Source organism: Passer domesticus, chromosome Z (genome assembly GCF_036417665.1).
Source record: "Passer domesticus isolate bPasDom1 chromosome Z, bPasDom1.hap1, whole genome shotgun sequence".
NCBI lineage: Eukaryota > Metazoa > Chordata > Aves > Passeriformes > Passeridae > Passer > Passer domesticus.
The window spans coordinates 81,824,625-81,847,444 of record NC_087512.1 but is presented as its reverse complement, the minus strand read 5'-3'; the positions used below and the strand labels follow the sequence as shown (position 1 = coordinate 81,847,444).

Here is a 22,820-nt window from a genome sequence, read left to right as displayed (position 1 = left end):
CTTTTTTATCTGTACATTGTCACTGCCTGTATTTTACCTTTTTCTTTGTGGTACTGAGCACTTTAAGCATCTGAGAGCTTCTTTTGAATAGTTCTTGAAAAGACTGTGAACATTATGCAATAAATATCTGCTGTACTCCTCTTCATATTTGATGATAGAGCAAGTTAAAAGTGTAGATGAAGTGTCACTAAGGAAATCAAGAGTTAGGGATCATTTGAGATGCAGAAAAACATCATTTTGCTTATCTCCTCCCAGAAAGATAAGAGGTGTAGGAGAAGCACAGACAAATGTATAAATTAAAAAGAAATATCAGCTGCAGTGTTGCCATTCTTGTCACTGTTCATAGCAGATAAATCAAACATTATTGCAGTGAAAAAAAAGTCTAAGGGCCAATGTAATTGCTAAGGGTTGCTCAGAAAGGCTCTTCTTTGTCAGTTGTTCACCATAGTTTTTTTATGTAAATCATAGAAAAAAAAAAAAAAGTGCTGTCACATTGCACATTTTCCATGGTGCTCAGAAACCTGAGAGCACAATTGGCAGCCTTTGAAATTCAGGATCTTCTCCTTCCTACAGATAATCTATAAACAAAGGCGCAAGATTTGGGTGGTTTGTCTAAGGCTCCACCAGGAAAATTTGCCTTGTGAGTTTACCCGTGGATGCACACACAAACACTTCTTGTGTGCAGAAAACGTGATTTTGAAGATGTATACAAGTGGTTTTGGTTATGACATTAACCCCTTGTTGTCTCTCTTTGCTGGTGCTGAAAGAAGAAAAGGACAGGATGTTCTCATATTGCTAATGAGTTTTAGCTTAACCAAATACTGTGCATTTTTGTATTTTACTTTAAGATGAGTTACTGGTTTTTAATAATAAATTGTGTAATTCGTACCAGCAAGCATGTTTTCATTGGTTAGCAATTTTTAAATATATTTTTTTCAAGAGGGAGATTGATGTGCTCTCCTGAGAAAATATTTCTATTAAAAAACCCCAGAAATCTCAAGAGTGTGTGCTAATTATAGTTACAGCAGCAGCCCTGTTTTTTAAGGACTTTTGAAGGACAAAGCTTCAAATTTGAATATTTCTGTGAGCTTAAAGGAATATTTTCATTCTTTGTGGTAGTCATGCTTTAAGCATATAATCTCATAGATTATAATAATTCTCAGAGCAACCATAGTGTTATTATGAGGAGATAAAATGCATTCCTGATCTTGAAGGTATTCTTTAGCCACTTACCTTTCTCTCCCAACCATTACACTGAAATTATTTTGCTGGACTGATGTATTTTTAGACTTCTGGATTTAATCCAAGTTTACTGCATAATCTTGACATGACTGCTTAATCTCAGTGCTGTATTCTTTAAATTTCTCTGATTAGAAAAAGCCTTTCTAAATCAAGGGTCATTTAAAAATAGTTTACCAACCTTTCCCTTAAATATTTTGCAGAAATTAAACGCAGTCACTAGGTCTCTATCTGTGTTACACTATTGTACATCAGCTGGTCCATGTGAATCCCTGGGATTTACCTTACTAAAACCATAATCCCTTGACTTGATTTGATAGTTAGATTGTGTGTGTGGCAGAGGCTTTAGGCAGAAGAATCAAATACATACTTGGAATTATTTCTGACGTGGGTGGTTGCAACAGGGATTTTCAGTGGCATATTTCTTAGAACAAAATGATTTCATATGTTCCAAGGACCAGTGAAAGTGAAATCAAATGCCTGAAATGCGTTGGACTCTGGATTGCTCCTGGTTCCTGACAGTCAGTTCTGATGCTGAATTGGTTTGTAACCCTTTGTGGAACAAACTCAAAGCCTGGCATAGTGAATGATTAAATATTCCTCTCTTATGAACAGAAGACTGCTGCTAAATGTTACACTTTGTGCTCTCAAGCCTCAAATCCCTCATGTAAAACCCCACAGAATGTCTGGGTTGGGAAAGAAGTCTCAGATCATTAGATAATAATTGGGAAAAAAAAAAAAAGGAAGGACTGTATTACTGAGCAGATATGCTGTATTTTACACAGTGAATGGGATCTCATCTCCTTCATCCTTACTTTCACCACAGTTCACATGGTTTCCTTTTCCAGATCTGCCACTCTTCAGCTGGCTAATATATGACAGCCCAATATTGTAAATTAAAAAATGGAGGAAGGCAGGATCTCTGGCAGTTTAGATTTCTTACCAACAATAAAAGACTCACTTTCTGACATGTTTCTGTGCAAATGTGTGAAACCCATTTACTTGCTTGAGAATGTATGACCAACAAGGATGGGAATCTACAAACACCTGTGCAAACTTTTTTAGGCATAATGAAGTAAGAAAAATATAATCCCTTTTGGGGTGCTTTTTGTGCATTGGGAAGCCTTTTCTTTTGTGGTGCATATATCAGAGAGGCCTTTTCAGTTTTAATCTGTGGATGAAAAGTGCTGTACCCCAAGCCTGGGGTTTTTGGTATTTGTTTTTTATACAGGTCAGAAAGCAGAAGTGGTGTTTGCTGAGGTGTCAGGATTCAAGCCAGGCTGAGTGGTGAGGCTGGCCTACAAATCTGGGGTGTATCTGATGGATATTACCAGAAGGATATCAGATTACATAATTTATTAATTTGATAATTTCTGATTGATATTATCTGATAGATATTATTATTTGCCATGTGCCTGGTGGGTCCTGAATGTTCTCCTTCCACATCCCTGGGACTCTCTGGGGCTTGCTGGGGTCTCCCCAAAGTCTGGAGTGTGATTTTCTCCCATTGCTGGGTGCTAACACACCTTCAGGGTGGGCCTCCAGGGTGGTTCATTGAAACTGTCACTTCAAATCAGCCTCTGAAATGAAGTGTTTTTTGCTGGGAAAGACACCAGAAGCTTCATGACTCTGAATAACTTGCAGTAGCTCTTGTGAACAGATTTCTCTTTGTGTAGCTAAACCCTTAAAAGTGGATATTATTATTATATCATCAAAACTTTGGACAAGTTAATTACTATGGTCAGGAATCATGTGCTGTTTTATTAATCTCAGGCTAATCTTAGAATGGTTTGGTTTGGAAGGAACCCTAATGACATCTTGTTCCAGCCCCCTGCCATGGGCAGGGACACCTATTGGATACAGAAATGCTGTAACTGGAGTGAGAGGTTTTGACATCTTAACTGAAATAGAAAATGTGCATGTTTAGTTTCTTTAAAGTATATGGTGCAGAATTTACTGTGATACAGATATTCCTCTGGGGTGAGGTGGATTTTAAAGTTGCAATACTGTAATTTATCTCTCTATCCAGCACATACTCTTTTTTAATCTTTGGTGATAGTGGAAGCTATAAAAGTATTAGCTTTTTGATAAGGTGTTTAATGTGGAGATTTATGTCTATTCAGCACCTGTATTTTTAATCTTTGGTAATAGAAGAAGCTATAAAAATACCAGGTTTTTATTGAAGTGCACAAAAGAAAACATCTGAAGGTGAGACTGGATTTTTTGCATAACACAATCTAAAGACAAGTACATGAACAGAGTGATTAAATAATATTGAAAGAAGTAATTCAGTGAAACTAGCAATGCTGTCAGGTTAACTTTGTGTTTGACAGCCTGTGGTAAAAATTCTGTATCACCATTATGTGCAGATACTATTTGTGGCACCAGTGCATATTAATTTCAACAGATAATGGTGAAAAACATTTCTTGAAAGTAGCACTCACTGAGGCAGCTGCCCACTTAGATGATTAATAATTAGAAATACTGCTGGCATTTCTAATGTGGAAAGATTGCTTCCTTCAGGAGAGGAACAGATATTTACCATGGAGTGTTTCAGGTTGTTTCACTGTCGGGTCTGGATGTGGGCAGGTCCACCCAGAATCCTAATTAAATTATTTGTTATTGTCAGTGTGCACATCAAGATTTGTAGAGGTGTGGAGGGAGCTGGGGGGCTCAGCCTGGAGGTTTGGGGGGACCTGGCTCTGCCCACGTCCCTGACAAGAGGGGCCAGCTGTGCTCAGCTCAGTTCCCTCTCACACAAATGGAGATCTCCATTTATTGGTTCAGCACATCAGCATGAAGTGCAGAGAATGTGGATCTGGGTGAACGTGGGGCTCATTTTCTACAACAAGCTAATTACTGCTTAAAAATTGATGAAATTCTGATGGCCATACAGGTTTGCTGAATTGATCTCTGGAGGCTTTAATTTTTTCCTTCCCTCTTTCTATTTTTTTTTTTTTTGTAGCGCACTGAAAACTGTCTCTGTAGGCTTCTCTCTCTTTTCCTCCCAGCTTACTGAAGTTCTTTTCCTTAATGTTACCTTGGTAAAGACTTCGCTGCTTTAATATATAATTTTCATTGTGACTTTCATTGCTGCAATTAAGTGGCTAATTGAACAGTTTATAATGTCTGTTCCTAATTGCTTCTGCAATAGGTTAACTGTGAAAGGCATAGAAAATTAACATACAAAATGTTGCCTGTGTTACCTTTTGCTGAAAAAAGCCTGAGAGATTGTATTTTTTTTTTTTCTTTATGGGCAAAAAACCTGCTTAAAATGCTTCAGTATTAAATTTCTTTGATATTGAATCTTAGATGCCATCTACAGCGTAATATGCTGTACTTTAAAAATGCCCATGAAGTGTAAGTGTAGATAGAAGATACATTTGGGATTGAAGTCTAACCTGCAGTAAAAGATGTGAGACTGCAGTTAAACACTTCCTGTCTTGCTTTTCTTGCCAAAAATACAGAGCAGCAATTTGGCCTTTCTGGATTGTCTGCTATAAGAATAGAGCAAAACTAATACAAGCCTCCAGAAAGCCCTCCAATGGGTTTATCACAGAAGAAATAGAAGTTTAATCTGCCTGTGCTATTTATAATACAACATGGGCTTTTGAGCTGCTTTTATGCCAGAAAAATAGTAAAGTACAGGTCATATGGGGGGGTGTTCCCAGTTGTTCCTGGAGTATGCACTGAATGGAATGGAGAGCAGCACAGTGCAAGAACAAATCTGACAAAAACTAAGAAAAATGCAAGCTTCTCAAGTCTGTCTTAAAAGTTAATTTTTTTTAAAAGACATTCAGGGGCTTAGTGTAGCAATTTCATTATTATTAAAAGTATAACATAATCATTTTAGCATATGGATTTTTTTTATAAAGCTACAGCAGAATGAAAAGAGAAGCAGTAATATGAATGTAGGTAGAAAGTGTCTTGTTTATTATTAAAACTATTTCTTTATAAGTAAATATTGCTGACGCAAAAAAAAAAATTGTCCATAAAAGCTGAGTTGGGAAATGCTGCGTCTGGAAAGTCTTGGTTTTCAGGTGACTGGGTCTATAAATGTGTTTTCCATATATCTTCCTATTTCCTTGTCATCCCAGTGGTAAAAACTCTAAATAACTTATTTGAAGTGTTGATTAGTAGAGCCTGTACAATACTGCTCTCGAGAAGGAAGATTTCTCACGCTGACCTTTTTCTCCTCTGTGTTTAAACTGTTCTCCTCCTCTTGTTCTTTACTAGTTCTGAAATTTACCTGTTTCCCATTTCTAAATCATACTGACTTTTCAGATCTGTTTGATTACAGGCCCAGCTTTGGTCTAGTCCTCTTCCTTGCTGTAAATGTCTTCCATACTGAAAAAAAAAAATCCTTCTTTGTTTTCAGGGGTTTTTCATTCACTTTATTTCTTGATACACTTTATTTTATTTCTTCCGTGCCGAAGGGAGGCCTTGAAATTTAATTGCACAGGCAATTATTCTTCACCTTTCTGAAGCTGAGTGCTGACCCAAGAAGTGTCTGTGCTGTGATGGGCAAGGCTGAGTTGCACTGATGCTGCAGAATTTCTGTGGTCTAGACATTCACATTTCACCGTCTGCGAGCACCTTTCTTTTTATTGCACAGAAATATCCTGGAAGCCTTCAGTTTACCCAAGTCACCTCTGTTGCGTTGTAATTTTTATTAGTTTTAAATCTTGCCCTGACTGCTGCGTGGCTCTGTTTGTGTGCAGGGTTCAACAACTCGGAGCGCACGTGCGACAAGGAGTTCATCATCCGCAGGGCCGCCACCAACCGCGTCCTCAACGTGCTGCGCCACTGGGTCTCCAAACACTCACAGGTACCCCCTCAAACTCACAGGGATCCGTATCTCACACTGCTCCTGCCACGGGGGCCCCGCCCAGCTGCTCTGCCTGCGGTAAACAGCTCCTGTTTTCATGCTGGAGTTTATTCATTTATTTATTTGAGGGGAATTTTGTATGGGAAACCGCGTCCGTGGGTGCGGTTTGTGGTGGCAAAATGGTGTTGGCAGGGGAGGGAGGGCAAGAAACACGAGTGGATTGTGCAGAATCATAGAGAAAATGCCCTTCAGGCTGTCAGGTGCTGGGAGAATTTGGCATGGATGCAGAGGAGTATTGAAAGTTGGGAAGGGAAGTTCAGGGAAGGGAGGTTCTGGGAAGGGGAAAAGGGAAAAAGAAAGTGACAGAAAGAAAGGAAAAAAAAAAAGGGAAGAAAAGAGAAGGGAAAGGGAAGGGAAGTTCAGGGAAGGGAAGTTCAGGGAAAGGAAAGGAAAGGAAAGGAAAGGAAAGGAAAGGAAAGGAAAGGAAAGGAAAGGAAAGGAAAGGAAAGGAAAGGAAAGGAAAGGAAAGGAAAGGAAAGGAAAGGAAAGGAAAGGAAAGGAAAGGAAAGGAAAGGAAAGGAAAGGAAAGGAAAGGAAAGGAAAGGAAAGGAAAGGAAAGGAAAGGAAAGGAAAGGAAAGGAAAGGAAAGGAAAGGAAAGGAAAGGAAAGGAAGGAATTTTTATACACTTAGTGCAGATGGTGGTTCATGGCTCTTACAGACTGCTTTGTCACTTCAGGCTGATAATAAAGGGTACTTAATCTCAAAAGCTAACTGCAGCAATGTCAAACTCTCTTATGTGAAATCAATTCCCTTTTTCCCATATAAAGGGTTTAATTTTCTTAGAGTCTAAGTTTGCTAGAGAATTAACTCAGTAAGAGGTGTAAGTGGGAAAATTGGTTTGTTTGGAAAGCTGAAGAGCCCAGAAGAGATTACTAAAATCTATCTTGGTATAACAGGAGTGATTAATCATTTCAAGTTATTGGGAGCAGCCTATGTACACCAAGTTTTGACTCCCTGTTAAATTAAAGTCGGAATCAAGCAAATATTGAGTTGTAGCAGAAGTGGCAGCAGACTTCTGTTACAGTTTTGTGTTACTCTAGGTGCTTATTGTGTTCCAGTTAATGTTAAATGTCTTCTATGAGTTGAGCTGATCCTCTATGCTAATTAAAATTTATGTAATTGTGGAAATGTGGAAAACTTTATCTGTGTTAGGCAATGCCTAGAAGTAGTTTCACTGAATTCTTTTGCAGTTGCTTTTGTATCACGTTTACAGTTGGGACTGTAAAAATACGAAGAGCACAAAGATAGTGAGTTCATTGTGCATTTTCAAAGTGGAAGCTGTTACCTGCACTCCCTGGTCTCTCGCTGCCATTTATTTTTTCTGTGGTAAAGGTGTCAGATTTTAATGCTTTAGCTCTTCTAGTCCATTGTTCTTCCAATACAGCAAATAATTCAAAATGCTTTGGGATGGAAAGTAAGAAGTGCTACAGCAGCAGAGCATATAATCAGATTTTTGTGTTGTTTACTTGTGAGACTAGGGAGAGAGAAAGGACAGGCCTGAGCAAACCAGAAAAGACTGACTAGTTGCTGCCAAAAAATATGGGACAGGACTACTTTAAGGAGGACTAGTGAAGAAGTACTGTCTGGCCAAACAGTGTGAAATGTTGGCAGTGAAGATGTAGAGTCCTGGGAGAGCAGTAGCTCCAAGCTTATTTTACAGTAACAACACAAACTGCAGGTCCTGAGCCACCAGTGTCTGGTGAGGGAATCCTGATTCAATTTCCAAAATGACAAAACAATGTAAGCATTGAAATTCTTTAAGAACAACACACCTACCAAAAATTTTTTTATGTTTTCACATTTTTGTATTGTTCTCTGGATACTTGGCAACGCTGGTTGAGATATCCTTCATGAACAGTCAAGAACAGGTTTGATTCTCAAAAGAAAGGGCGGGTTTTGTTGTAAAAAAAGTCCAAACAAATCAAAAAACCCCAGCTGAAAGAATAAGTGAAAATAAGTGGATGTTTACAAAGACAAATGAGCAATTTTGATAATTTTTCCTCTACCTGGATTTGAATTTGGTTTTGCTGCAAAAAGTCCCAGCACCAAATGGGCAATTTCTCTCTGTGCAGAGACTTTTCTCCTTGCAGTGTGCTGAGATCTTTCTGGTCATGAGCAGCCCACACCACAACTAAAGATGACCAGCCTCACACTCTTCACTTCTGTCAAAATGCCATTTCCTCATCTTTTGTCAAAATGACATTTCCTCATCACTGGCTGCAAAGAGAATCAGAGTCCATGGCTGTGTAAGACAAATGGTGCAGGGCCTTGTGTTTGCTCTCTTTGCTCTAGAAAATCCTTGGCTGGGGTTTGGAAGGTCTGTGCTGGGCTGTGGAATCACTTAGCTTCCACTGTCTTGCAGCTGTGTCAAAACCACACTTGGGGATGGTTTAGCATTGCTCTATTTTTATTTTTTTAATATTTATCTAAGCATGGGCAGCATTTAATGTAGGAATTGTCTGTGAGCAGAAAACAGAATCATTAAAATTAATGAATCAGCCTATTCAGTGAGGATGGGCTTTCATACAGTGGCTTTGTTGTCTTGAAATCATTCTAAACAATTCTTTAAAAAACATTAATTGCTCTTAAAACTTGGGTCATACACCATAGAAGCCTCACTTAAATTTCAAGTAAATATGCATGTGTAGTGCCAGATCTGCAAGCCTTTGTGGAGGGCACAAGGAGTTAATGAATGTCCTGAGGAGCTGTCAAGGCACAGATAAAATTTTGGGAACAAGCCATCCCCAGGTGAGGTGACACATACTTCCCTGCCTGAGCAAGAGCAGCCAAACCTGTGCTGCTCAACAGCCAAAACCAGCACAGTATGAAAGGTAGCTTTAGGTATTCCAGATTGTTTTGTTTACATTTCTGTTCTTTTTGTTCCATAGCCCTCCTCTTTGTTTTTTGGGTTTTTTTCTCCCATTCAGACACCTGCAAGCCAGCAAATCTTTCTTTTTGCCCTAAATAACAGCAGAGTGCTCATGTTTCCATTTTGGTTTTGAAATGTGCCTGAGAGGAGCAGAGCAGGATTCTCCTGTTGCAAACAATGAACACACCAGTGATGAGGCAGATGATGACAGGGAGCAGGAGCCTTGGTGGGGACAGAAAGGGCTCAGCAGGATAAAACTCCCACTGGCTCCTGCAGAGGTGGAAAAATAGGAAGGCAAAAGGGGGCCAGGGGCAGAAACTCTCAGTATGAGTTTCATGTGAGGTCTTGCAGCCTTGTTTTATTTAGCAATGCTTCCTTGCTTTTTATCTAAACACTTGTGTTGGAAAGTGAACCTTCTTCAGCTCCTGTGGCAAGCAGACTGAAGTGGGGCTTGTCCAAGGAGAAAGCTTGCACATCTGGCCCCTCCAGTCTCCCCAGCTCTGAGAGGCAGCTGAGGGCTTGGTCCCACTGCCCTCCCTGTAGACCTCAGCTGGAGCAGCTCTCTCACAGCCTCCTGGCTGCTAGACAGTGTCCATGAATCACTGACGTGGTGTGAAAAGCCAGGTGTCTGCTGAGGAAGGCAGGAGCCTCCTCTGAAATGGAAAATGCAACCCCCTCCCTCTGAATTATTGTAATTTTGAAATTAGGGGGCTCTCGGGCAAAGATATGGGAGGAGGAATAACAGCTCTTTAGTGGGAAAATTAAAATAAAATTGCAGTAGTACAAAACACCGCTGTCAGAGTGAGAGCAGGAGCTGCCCCTGTGGGTCAGGGGGTGGCACAGTCCCATCCCAGGGTGGCTCAGCCCTCCTGCAGTGCCAGCTGTGCTTCTGCTGGAGCAGGGATCCTGCACAAGGGGGGAGTTTTCCTCTGCAGCTCCAGGGCTGCTGGAGATGGGCCTGGTGCTCCTGTGGGAATGCAGGGCAGGAGAAAGCTGCTCCTGTGGGAGTGCAGGGCAGGAGAAAGCTGCTCCTGTGGGAGTGCAGGGCAGGAGAAAGCTGCTCCTGTGGGAATGCAGGGCAGGAGAAAGCTGCTCCTGTGGGAATGCAGGGCAGGAGAAAGCTGCTCCTGTGGGAGTGCAGGGCAGGAGAAAGCTGCTCCTGTGGGAATGCAGGGCAGGAGAAAGCTGCTCCTGTGGGAATGCAGGGCAGGAGAAAGCTGCTCCTGTGGGAATGCAGGGCAGGAGAAAGCTGCTCCTCTGGGAGTGCAGGGGGCAGAGGCTGCTGTGCTGTCTCAGGCTCAGATTGTATCCAGGTAGGAATGCTTGGCTCCTGCCCTGGGCAGAGCATCTCCCCCTGGGATGATGGAATTTGATCAGCCCTGCAGGGACACTCAGTGGCCATGAACAGCAGATAATTAATAATTAATGGCCCATGAACAGCAGAGATCTCCTGGAGGGAGGATTGGCTGTGGGAGAGATAAAGAACACTGCACAATGAACAGAGAATAACTGCCCCTCCTCTGACAGATGAAAATGGAATTCACACTTACCTTAAAACCCAGGACAGTCACCCAGTGACCACACAGCCTGGGGAGTGGACCATGGCTCATATTTGGAATAGAGGTCATGGTGTGTTCCTGATGCCTGCCCAGCCCCACTGCAGCTCGTGCTCTTGGCCATCCCCACAGAGCTGTGATGAGCTTCCAGCAGCAGCATTGCCCCAGGGAATTACTGACAGCACCTGGGGACATCCCCTGGAGACAGAGGGCTGTCTAAGAAAAGATTGTTTCAGTTAGTTACAAATTGCATTAGCTCACATGAATTGGACAATTCAATTTCTTCCTATTTCTTTTGAATAAAAACATAGAAAGTCCTTTATATCAGCCCCACTTACCTCATATTAAATGGTAGAAAGTAATGAATCAGATAGTTGGTGAGTTTGTACTTAGTTAATTGTAGAAATATTAACAAACTACAATTCACAAGACACACTGTATTTTGACTACGTTGCAAATTGACCCAAATCTGCCTTGGAACAACTTATTTCTTGAAGTAAGCCAGACTTATTTCAAGCTCAGGGATGAGTTTTCCAGAAAACCAGTAATAATTCCATTTGTCTCTGCCTTCCACCTGTGCCAGCGTTTTGTTGCATGTGAATTTACACAGATTTTGCTCAACACAATTGTGTGTGGTAGGTGAAGTGTGGATTTATGCTTCAAAATTAAATACTGTGGTGGAGGACTGCAGCAGTGGAGTGACTTCACTGAGCTCTGATGGTGTTTGATGTGCTGTGCACAAGATTAAGACTCACTCATCTGCTGCCATTGCAATAATTACCTGCTTTCTTTTTGGCATGAGGACAGATACAGGAAAATTCTAAGGCAATCCCCATCTACTTACAAATATTCCAAATTCCTTGCAAAAAGTCTTTTAGTGGATCTCTCTCCCTTCCTGCCTCTTTCTTCCTGCTCTCCTATCCTTCTTTAGTTCTTCTTACTGGGCTACTCAAGTATAAATCATGTTCCTGTTTTAGCTCAATTTTACCTGTCTGGATTGTTCAGTGTTCCTCACAATGTTCAGATGCAGAATGTTTCCTCTCACTGAAGAACACTTAAGAAAGGTGAGAGGGAAAGCTTCTGGGGTTTCACTGAGCTCATGTCAAATTTTGAAAATGTATTCTGTGTCTAAACCACCAACAGTAAATCTACTGGTTTTAGTTTTAAAATGCATCTTAGCATGGTGAAGTTGTTTGGTTTGTTTTCCCTTCCTTCCTGTTGCCTGTGCTGCACTCTCTTTTCTTCTGGCCAGTGATTTCAAATCTGAGTAATACCCACAAATCTTTAGGCTACTGTAGACTCTAAAGTATATTGCAGGTATGTGACCCTCTAATGAAAAACTGAACCACGGTCAGATTGAAAAAAAGAAGTGTCTGCTGGGAAACTGAAGGATTCCTGTCTGACCAACTGTATTGCTTCTCTGATATGTAAATTATAACTAGGAATCAAAAAAGTGGTGTAAAATTATGTAGAGAGCTGTGATGCACATATATCCAAGACATAAATAGCTACCTGTGGATCTAAGTGTCCTATAGTATAAACAGATAAATATTCATGTGTGACACCCATAATACAGCTAGACATAATCAGCATGTATTTAGAGTTATTTAGCTATTTTTTAATTGTACTTAAAATTGGTTGCTAAGTGTTTTGGTGTTTGCATCATTTTTACAATACAAACCTTTCAGCCTTTCTCCACAAAAGTCAAGTGCATATACATTTTAAATGCAATATTTTCCCTGTTATTTTTTTAATATATATGGCTCATAACACTGGAATCTCAGTACCACTTAGAGAATGGCCTTCACTAGCAAAAGAGATTAGTTCTTAATGTCTTCTGATTCCCACCTTTTTCTATAGTTTTCATTTTCCTCATCACACTTTGAGAAACAGATTACATTATTTTAAAAAAGAAAAGCATAAATTTGGGGTTCCCCAGCAATCCCAGCACAACTATCTTATGGAGATTACTCAGTAAAACAAGTTTTAATGATAATGACCAAATTATTAATTCTCATTATTATAAGAATTAGCATGTAACCATGCAAAAACTGGAAATTATTTGATTTGGCTGAATCTGATAATTATAGGTGAGGCTCTCCCATCCTATTTGCAAATGAAAGAACTTTTAAAATTCTAGACTTTTTTGACAAGACAGCCTGAGAGAAAATACCTCATAATGAAAAGGATGAAAAGGGTCAAGCAGTTGTGGTTTGAAAGCTGTGCTTGGAGATGAAACCCTGGCCACAGTGATGTGATCTGCCTGAGGACTTTACCCAGCAGTGCTGAATGAAGATGGGGGATGTGTCACCTTGTTCATATTATTTGGGATGTTCCTGTAGCACAGGTTGCAGAGATACCATCCTCTTTCATACAGTGTCTGCCGCTGAGGTAGACAGGAAAAACTCATTAATTACACTGGTTGCTTGGGCTTATGTAGACTCAAGGTTTCTCCTTTCACTAAGTTCTGACAGTTTTGTATTTCAAATTATTTTCTTGCACAGCACTGTCATGTAGGTTAGTTGCATTCCTCGTGTTTTCTCTAATTAGTCCCATTTCCATACCCCAAATATATGGAAAGGCTCTCTTGTCTTTCCTTGCTAACAGGCTAAAACAGCTCCTAAGGGAGGCATTTCAGAGTGTGGCTATACAAAATGTGCTTTAGAAAACAGAGTGCAGTGCCCAGGAAGAATTTTTGCTTATCTTTGAGCTGAACGTTTGATAGCCCAGCTTTCTGTTCTCCAACACTCTCAAATATGGGTAAACCTCCAGAAAAAATAAGACACAGATATTAATCAGTTCCAGAGTATTAATTAGCTGAGGCCCAGGTGAGGGGGCTCTGGAGGAGTGAGGAGGAGGTGCTGTAACAGGAGGGAAATGCCCAGGGCTGGTGATTTCTGACATTGGAGCAATAACCTTTCTCCAAAGTGCTGTGAGGGTGGCTGTGGCATGTCCTGTGATGAGCACTCATTCCCCTCCTGCTCTGAACTCCCATTTCCAAATGAGGCTCCACCTCAGGTGTAACTTTTATACTTTTCACATTCTGTGCTGCTTTAGTGTGTGGGTCTGGGCTTCATCCTAGGGGATGGTGAGCTCTGTGCACAGAGCAGGGAGACAAAACAATTCCTGCTCCAGCTGGGCACCAAGGACAAATGATCCCAATCTCAGCCCAGGAGCACAAACCCCGTGGGCTGCAGAGAGAAAAACAAGGATGGGACTGCAGGGGCTGCAGCTGGGATTGGACACTGAACTGCAATGTGCACATGGAGCAGAGCTGAGCCCAGGGAGAGACCCTGGCAGCACTCGTGCATTTTGGGACCATTTGGGCTCATCTTGGGTTCATTTTGGGACCATTTGGGTTCATCCTGGGTTCATTTTGGGACCATTTTGGTTCACCTTGGGTTCATTTTGTGCTGTTTTGGTCCATCCTGGGTGCAGCCCTGGCTGGGCTCTGGTGCTGCACAAGGTGGATCCATGGAGGAGATCCTTTTAATAAATCCCTGCTTTATTCTTTAGCTCTGTCCAGCCTCTGCTCGAGGTCAGCCTTCCCTTCTCACCTGTCTTGGTGGCTGTGGGGTGTGCTCACCTGAGCTGTGCTCACCTGGGCTGGCTGTGCTGCTCCCAGAGGCACACATCTCCAGAGCCCCTCAGCACAGCAGGGGCTGTGGGGGTTTTTTGGGAGTGAAACACCACACTCTTGTGCCAAGGCGCCAAATCTTCCCCATTTTCAGTAACTTTGTGCCTCCTGTTGCCATGGAAATGAGAGGGAGCTCTGCACACACGTGGTCCTGCTTGCAGGCAGCAGTGGGTTATCAGGGAGGATCTGTGATGCACCAGGCAGCTGAAGGGATGGGGTTTGTTCTCCTGTCAAAATGTTATAAAACAGCTGAATAGAAGAAATTTTGGAGTCTACCCCAAGAGTTGCCTGTAACTTCCCGCCTCAAAGCTTGTACATTCTGTGTTTGTAGATTGTCTAATACTGTCTGATTTCTCCAAATTCAGACATCAGATAAGTGGTTGCTGCATGTCCCTGAATTTCAGTCCTGTGTCAGGTATCAGTCTGCCCCAGAGGTAATTAAAATGCTGAAGCTCTTCAGTGCAGGGCCAGATTATTTAGTGAACTTAGTGGTTTGAGTACTCCACAAAAAGCAGATTTTCCAACAGGGTGGGTGTGAGATTAGAAACACCAGAGGGGAGGCAGATGAGCAGAGAACCTCAAGGCAGCAGTGAGAGGAAGGGTCCTGCCCTGCTGGGCAGGGGTGCCAGAACTGCAGTTAAACACAGAGCATGTTTTGGGTCTTGGCCAGATGCAGGTGATAATCCAGAAAAGGAAGGTTCCCTGATCATCCCATCTCCACACAGAAGGCAAAAGTCAAAAAGGAGAAAAATCCCAGCCTTTGGGAGATCCTACTTTTGTGGCTAGTTTACTCTTGCACCACAGCTTTCTCTAAATATTTTCAAACAGTAGTAAAAAAATTTAAAAAAATAAATAATTCAAACCTAATTGAAAAAGAAAAGGTAAACCCATTATTTTAGTTGTTTGATAAAACTGTTAAGACTAAAGGTAGTAAAACCTTTTTCTTTTCAGGATTTTGAGCTGAACAACGAGCTCAAAATGAATGTGTTAAATTTGCTGGAGGAAGTTTTGAGAGACCCTGACCTTCTGCCACAAGAAAGGAAAGCTACTGCAAACATACTGAGGTAAATACATTTCCAGTTATTTCACATGTTAACTGTAGGAGAGAGGGAGACAGACTCTGTATCACAGAATTCACAGGGTTGGGTTTCCCTCCAGAGTAATTAATTTGGAAGGATTACTAAGTATTTCGTAAGCCATAAAGCAGAGCCTGTTTTAAGTTTCATTCATAAAAATACCTGTATTGGAAAGCTTTGCTGCTGAACAGCTGGCAAGCCATGAGTTCAGCCTTCAAGTATGAGTGAAAACAGCTCTGTCTACAAAGTGTGAATATTTCACTGGCACTGGTTTCAAGTCCATTGTTCTGCCATCCTGAGGATCAGTAAACATTTAAAGACTAAGCAATAATTAAATAAATAAATAAATTAGTTGAAACATCTATAGACTAAGGAGTTATTAAAATAAAACATCATGAAATGCAAAGATAAAAATATGGTGTGCTTTATTAACATTTATGTAAGTATTCTGCAGGTAAACCAATAAGTGGGCAGTAAATAGAATATGCCTGAGTTTTCTAAGACCATTTGACAGGTTTCCAACAGCTATATGAACAAAAAGGTCTGAAAAAATCACTTGGGAGCACAAATATCAAACACAAGATAAAAAGCACAGATAAGTTGTTATTACAAGCACCTTTTTTCTTTCATAAACAAAAATAATCTTCCTTTTAATAATACTGTGTATGCTGTTATTCCATGTAAAAGCATTGTTTTCTGTTTCTTTGGAAGAGACAGCAAGTCAAAAGAGCAAGAAGGAAGAGGATGATGTGGATTTTTATGATGCTTGTGACAGCAAAGGTTCTTCTCACAGTGGGTAAAATTACCCTAAAACTTTCAGCTTCCTAAGGAAATGTTTTAAAACAAGCCTGGCTGAGTATTCTGGAGAGTAATGGATTTATAGGCCTTTGCCATACAACAATTTCTTGTACCCAGTTTCAAATGAGCCAATTTCCACTAGCAGTTACATGAAGAAATGGACCTTTGTATTTATGTGTAAACAATGAATTGTCTCTATTTGCATCCTTTCACTGCAGTTCTAGGAAATGGCTGTTATTGTTTGTCCTCTCTCCCCTCCTAGAAATGATTACTGAGTACCTGAGCACAGTGTCTGATACACCAGTGAACACAGTTCATCAGACATTTCCCTTTTTACAAATTTTTCCAAAATTCAGACTGAATTTTTGACCATTCTGTGAACTGACTTTTTTTTTTGGCAAAGTGAAAAAAAAAAAGGAAAAATAGTTTTTTCTTTTAGCCTTGGTTAAAAACTCCTTTTTTTGTTTTTCAAAGCTGGTGATGCTGCTAAACATACATGAATGCTGGACAACTGGATGAGAACTATTTGAATCCTGCTTCTATGTGAATTAAATCTCAATACAATTTCTCACCCTTTCACTGGAAGGGGGAGGTGTTCAGATCACCTCTGGGAGCTGTCTGCTAATTAAGAGTGATTTCCAGAGTTTAGCAAAGCACTGTAACTGCTGCTGGAGACACAGGCTCTCAGCAAGGCTTTATAGCTAATTGAGTAATCATTTATGGGATATAAAGAACAATCTTGCAGAATATAAAGATGTAATAATCCTTATAAGATACATGGAATAATCAGCAGCTGTTTGTGTGTAACTTTATCTATGATGCTGACACAGGAGTGCACATTCCTTTGCTCTTCCAAAATCCTTAATTTTTATTGCATATTCTTCAAATAGAAATATTTATAAGCTTTAAAAATAAGCTTTATTGCTGGTGGGAGCAGGGACCTGCTGTCCTGTGGAGACTGAGCACTCAGTCCTGGGGCACCCAGGGCTCCCTCTGCTCCTCAGCCTGGTGGTGGACTCAGAGGCAGAGCCAGCTGCTCTTTGGCAGCTCAGCTTTACAATAACCAGAATGTGGAATGGGGGAATAGCTTTCCTGGCAGGTTGCAGACATCCTTGTACAATTCTGGAGCAGATTTTGTGAGGGGTCAGAAACTAACAGAGTCAGGAGAGGTGGCATTGACCTGCCTGTGTCCTCTCTGACAGCACAACTGCACGAGCCCAGGGGGCAGACAGGGTTCCAGTGCCAGAGGAACACAGCTTTCTCTCCATTTCCCTGAAAGCAGAAGGGCTGCTGTGGTGCAGGAGGAGGGCGTGATGACGTGGGGCTTGTTCTGTGCCCTGTGGTGCCCTGGCTGGTTCAGTAGGTCAGGCCAGGACTGAGCCTGCTCTGCCCTAGACTGGAGAGCTCTGGCTGTTTGCTGCCTGCAGAGATCTCTGTTTGCTGCAGAACCAGCTCCTGCTGACCCACAACTGCTCAGCTTTGTGCCAGGGCTCCCCTGAGCCACCCTGGAGGGCTCCACGTCCTGCAGGGTCCTTCCCAGAGCATCCCTCCCTCCTCTGCAGCACACTGGGGATCCTCTGCCACGTCAGGTTACATCAGTGTTCTGAGCGTGGAGAGAGGGCCTGCAGTGGAAAAAAATATTTCCTGAGTTCCTTCAGCCTTCCGTAGGCTCTGAGGGCCATTATGGAGGGTTTGCATCACCAAAGAGCCCTGTGGTGGGACCCTGTGGTTACCTGAAGCATAACACCACAAAACAAAGGTCAGGCAGGGAATGCAGCACTCCTGCCACAGTCTCTCCCTGTCACAGGGGGGATCCTCTCCACCAAAATTCTCTGAATTCAGGCATCCTGGCTCTGTCTGCATGGACAGTGACAGGATCCAGGCAGGGACTGGTGACTTGGTCTGTCCCCTGGCAGAATGTGCAGAGGTGGTCCCAGGGTTTCTGTTTCTCTTCTGGCTCCTGGTCAGGATCTGGCTTGGAGAAAAGCTGCTCAGCCTCTGCCCTGCTCCTTGGAGAGATGTCATCCTTCTCAACTGAGACCTGTCATCTAGGTCTGCTTAGAGGGGAAATATAAATTACCTGGAACTGAAGGGCTTTTTTTACTGTTGTTACAAATATTTACAAACCACTTTGTTTGAAGGTTTCTGACAGCATGCTTTCCATGAGCAAGCACAGATCTGTCATAACTGGAAGATTTGATTCAAAAAACTTTCATTCAAAAGGTTTCTCTGGGGTGGGTTAAAAATGGGAAGGAGTAATCCAGTGGATGTGTCCTTCATAAAAATGGTCACTCACCCGTTTGCCAAGTGAGTGCTGTAAAATGTTGTTGTTCTGCAGAGGTGCTTGCTGCAGGCATTTTGTCTAAAACATGTATTCTATCAGAATTCTGGGTTGCCTGTCAGCTGTCACTGTAGGCCCTGGCTTCCCCACATCTCAGGTTTTGTAGTGTACTCTTGATTCTGAAAGGCTGACAAATGCAGAATGGGCTTAGGACAAGCATTTCTTGTAAAAAAATGCCATTTCAAACATTCATGAAACAGGTTCATGCTTTCTGAGGCTTAACACTGGTATTTTCTATGTCTCCCTGAAGGATGTTGGGTACGAGTATGTCTTTTCACAAACTGCCTCAGCCTTTGCATGCGTGCACATCCTTGGAAAACCCATCCCCTTGTTAGCAGAGATCAGAGGAGCAGGAAAGGTTGGTTTGTGTTCCAAAGACCCATCAGGTCAGCTCTGGGAAAGGCTCTGTTTGGAACGTGACCGACAAGGAAAATGTTGATGGGAGATGCTGAGCTGCTTCATGCCTTGAGTCATCAAACAAAGCAGCTGGTATTTCTTGCTTGATGGGATTTCTGTTGTGTGCACTGACAGGGTTTCTCTTCAGGGTAAAAATGCTTTTTTTAATTCAGTATCTGTTCTGAAAGCTAGGCAGACCTCCCAATGTATGTTTTGCTTGAGATTTTATCAGCCTGATCTGCTAATCCCCAAAATCTAGATAAAATTTAATTGATAATGAAGCAGGAAGGTGTAAGTTCAGACAGAACAGCAGTGAATAACTTTGATAGATAATCCTATCTGGAGAAAAACAGGTTGCTTCCAGAAACAGCTCCTCCTCCTCCTTCTTCTTCAGACTAAACATACATGAAATCGAGGGATATGCAGATGTCAAAAAGTGATGGATGAACAATTTTTCAGCCTTCTGTGATCTCACCAAACAACACATTTCAGGCTCTCTAACATGCCCTAGCTTCTAAATATTTTTAATATGCTTTATGTGCCGCAAACAAAGGATGAGACACATGCTTAGTACTTTCAAGTAGACATTTTTTGTAATATTTGGCCTGGTCAGGCATGACCAATAGTGAGAGAGAGAGAGAGAGAGAGATAGAGAAAGACAAAATGCTACCTGATGATTCTAAGAATTAGAAGATATTTGTTTTATATTTTCTTCCTTCATTTGTAAAGATACTGGAGGAGTATCTGGAGTTTACTGGAGGACACACCCTGTTCTGTCCTCCCTAAGAGTGACTTGGCTCAGGAGAGCCCCTCTGTGCCTTTGCTGTCTCCTGTGACTCTTTCCACAAGGATCTGCCTCTTCCCAGCTCCCAGGAGCTCTGCAGGGAGTGCAGTGGGAGCTGTCCAAGCAGGGCTGGGCAGCCCAGTGAGTGTCCCCAGTCCTCTGCTGAAACTGGGTGTCCCAAGGCTGACAACAGCACAGACTGAAGAGGAGGCTGCTGTTGATGCTGTCAAAAAATTACCATTATTCAGCCTACAGATCTGTTGTCCTCTGCAGTTTTCACTGTAGAATATTTATGCATGAAAGGAGAGTTGGTTTTGGGTTCTTTCATGAGACCACTGTGCTAGGAAACAAACATTTGTTTAGAATGACAGATTAGAAGTCTACATAAAACATGAGATATCATGGTGGAGAGTATCAGGAGGCAAAGATGGGGGGAAGTTGACAGTTCTGTCTTTTCAGAATCCCATGTGTCATGCTTTATTTCATATTAAGCAAATACAACAATTTCTGTATATCAAAGATGACAACCTGATCAAACATAAGCATAACATGAGGTTATGTTTAAGTATCTCAGATTTTAGAAGATTGATGAGAATTCCTGGGGCAGAGGGACAGGGCCTGTGTGGTTTTCATTGCCAGAGGCTGTTGTCACAGGATGAACAACACCTTCCTGCAGGCCCCCAGGCATGAGGAGCAGCACAGAATAAGCTGCTCTGCAGGACAGATTGGCAGGCTATTTACAGGGACTGAGGCTGCACTCCTTATTATCCGGGCAAGAAGCTTAGGGTTCTCCTGGAGAGGTAAACACGCCTTGCCCTGGAGGCACAAGGAGTTTCCAGCCCTTATGGGGAAAAGAAAAAAAAATAAATTAAGTGTCCTTTCTGACAGCCTTGTGCATTCTGACCTATGTTCCTTCTCCCTAAATCTTCTCACTCTTGTATTCCATAAATCCAGTGTTGTCACGGTTTCTTTGTGTCTGTAATTGCCACATGAAGGGTAAGGTCCTGTAATTGTGTGCCAATATGCTACATCAGGGTAGGTGTTTGATCAATACTTACTTTTGCCTAGTTAATTTTTGACCCATTACTCTAAAATAACCATAATAATCACAGGTTTTCTGTAGCAGAATCGGAAACATTAATTAACACTTTTATTACTGAAAGGAAATCATGTTCTTGCTACTAAAATGCAGCTAAAAGCTGCATTTTGGTGTCCATTTCCACACACAGAGCTCAGCGTGGGACACTGAACTGGACAATTTCCACGGTTCATTAGCTGAGGGATCTTAAACCTTCATGGAAATATTTTGCCCTACGTGTCTCTGATGCTGTAACAGTTTACACATTTTTACTTAAATCAGGACACGACTTTGTAGGTTAAAGTTTTTTTTTTTCCTTTACCTCCTCAATTGCAGACTTAAGATTTAATTTAAATAAAACATTTTGCTGGTCTATGATAAGGTTTTGTCATAACCATGGACAACTTTATTTACATAGGATGTTCTGCCACTTTATTTTTCAGGACTCTTTCTCAGGATGATCAAGATGATAACCATTTGAAAATAGAGGATATCATTCAGATGGTAAGTTGATCTTGAGAGTTAAATACTCCTAGAGAAATGTTGTGTGCTTGAGTCAATAAAATGTAACACAACTGCAACTTGTAACATATTTCTGGACAGATGCACTGTTTTTTATACCAGGAATGTTGATTTCCATTTAGAGATTGTAAGATTTTGGAGCCCCTGTCAAAAATGAACACGTCAAAACTTTACTATTTGGATAAAATCTCAAGATTTAGAAAAGGGGGAAGATATTAATATATGTGAAATGACAAGAGCAGAATATGCAGAGTTTAATTAACCCACATTCATACTCCTGAGCTGCTGTTTTATGAGTTTCCAGCCGGGTGTTTGTGCTGTCTGTGATTGTTGTTAACCCTCATTTCTCCTGATCCCAAAGTCAATTACAGCCCCTGGAGGGTTCCCAGGCAGTTTTTTGTGCCCTGTGGCCCACGGAGAGACCCCTCAGAGCTGTCCTTGCTTTGCAGCCAGACTGCCCCAAGCCCGAGTGCTTCGAGACGCTGTCGGCCATGGAGCTGGCGGAGCAGATCACCCTGCTGGACCACGTCGTGTTCCGCAGCATCCCCTACGAGTGAGCACTTGGATCTGGGGTTTGGACAGCTCCCTGCCCTCTGCCCAGGCCTCTGGCAGCTTTATGGGGGTGGCCAGCACCCTAAAACCCACTCTTGTTCACAAGTTATTTAATAATGGCTGGTTCGGTCTATAAGAGAATAAATTATTTATTTAATAGACAGAAAACTAACAGACATAAGACTTAAAGCTAATACTACACAGGAATAAGGGCAAAAAGGAATCTACTAGTAGGTGTATACAGTGTAAACACACCTCACACTGTGTACCTGTAAAAGGTACCCATTAATGTCACAACTAGTGAAGAAATAACACAACTTAGGATTCAATGGCTCTCACCATCCAGTGCTTGGTGGGGCACACACTGAGATCCTTCCCGTCAATCCCCAGGGAAGCATCCATGGAATCTGTGTCCAAACTGCAGGGAAAAGTCTCCAACACTTTCAGGGTGTAGGAGGCTTCTGCCTCTGTGGTAACTCGTGTTTGTTTCACAGTTTGTGAAACAGTCAGGAATATTTCTTTTATCTCTTCTCACATGTGCTGTCCAGGCTGAGATGTTGGTTCTTAGCTGGGTTATCTCCTCATATCTGCATCCCCCTGTGTGTGGTAGAGAGGGGAGGACAGTCCTGGCAGAGAGCGTGCCTTGGGGAGCCAGTGGCCACCACCCCCCCAACTCAGCCCCTGGCAAAAGGGTTTGCACACATAAAAGGATAACGTGGTGTAGATAGAGTCACAGGGCTGGAAATTGGGATGAGGTGACAAGGGAGAGGGGATTAAGAGAAAAATAAATCTTCTTTACACTATTTACCATTTCAGACAGCATTAAAAATGGTATAGTGAGACGCTGGAATTAGTGTAAAGCTGTGTTATTAGCTTCCAGCAAATTGAGGTATCCTTGAAATCTGCTTAGGCTGTTACAGACAGACTCTGTACTGTGTTTATGAAGATTTTGTTTGCTTTTTTCTCTCCCATCAATGTCTAGAGAGTTCCTTGGGCAGGGCTGGATGAAAGTGGATAAAAATGAGAGAACGCCCTATATTATGAAAACTAGTCAACATTTCAATGATGTAAGTACTCTCAAAG

The 22,820-nt window shown here is 41.8% G+C and overlaps 1 protein-coding gene across 11 annotated transcripts in view; it reads left to right on the top strand.

The window, feature by feature from the left end:
• Positions 1-22,820, top strand: part of RASGRF2 (Ras protein specific guanine nucleotide releasing factor 2) — a 128,072-nt gene that overhangs the window by 94,875 nt on the left and 10,377 nt on the right. For 6 of the 11 annotated variants that reach the window (XM_064402913.1, XM_064402912.1, XM_064402911.1 and 3 more), the window contains 5 exons: positions 5,961-6,145; positions 15,142-15,254; positions 21,107-21,167; positions 21,635-21,738; positions 22,720-22,804. In XM_064402913.1, the coding sequence (XP_064258983.1) occupies positions 5,961-6,145; positions 15,142-15,254; positions 21,107-21,167; positions 21,635-21,738; positions 22,720-22,804 (548 nt within the window). The remainder of the gene's footprint in view (positions 1-5,960; positions 6,146-15,141; positions 15,255-21,106; positions 21,168-21,634; positions 21,739-22,719; positions 22,805-22,820) is intronic. The other 5 variants (XM_064402917.1, XM_064402916.1, XM_064402915.1 and 2 more) reach the window with 1 other exon arrangement.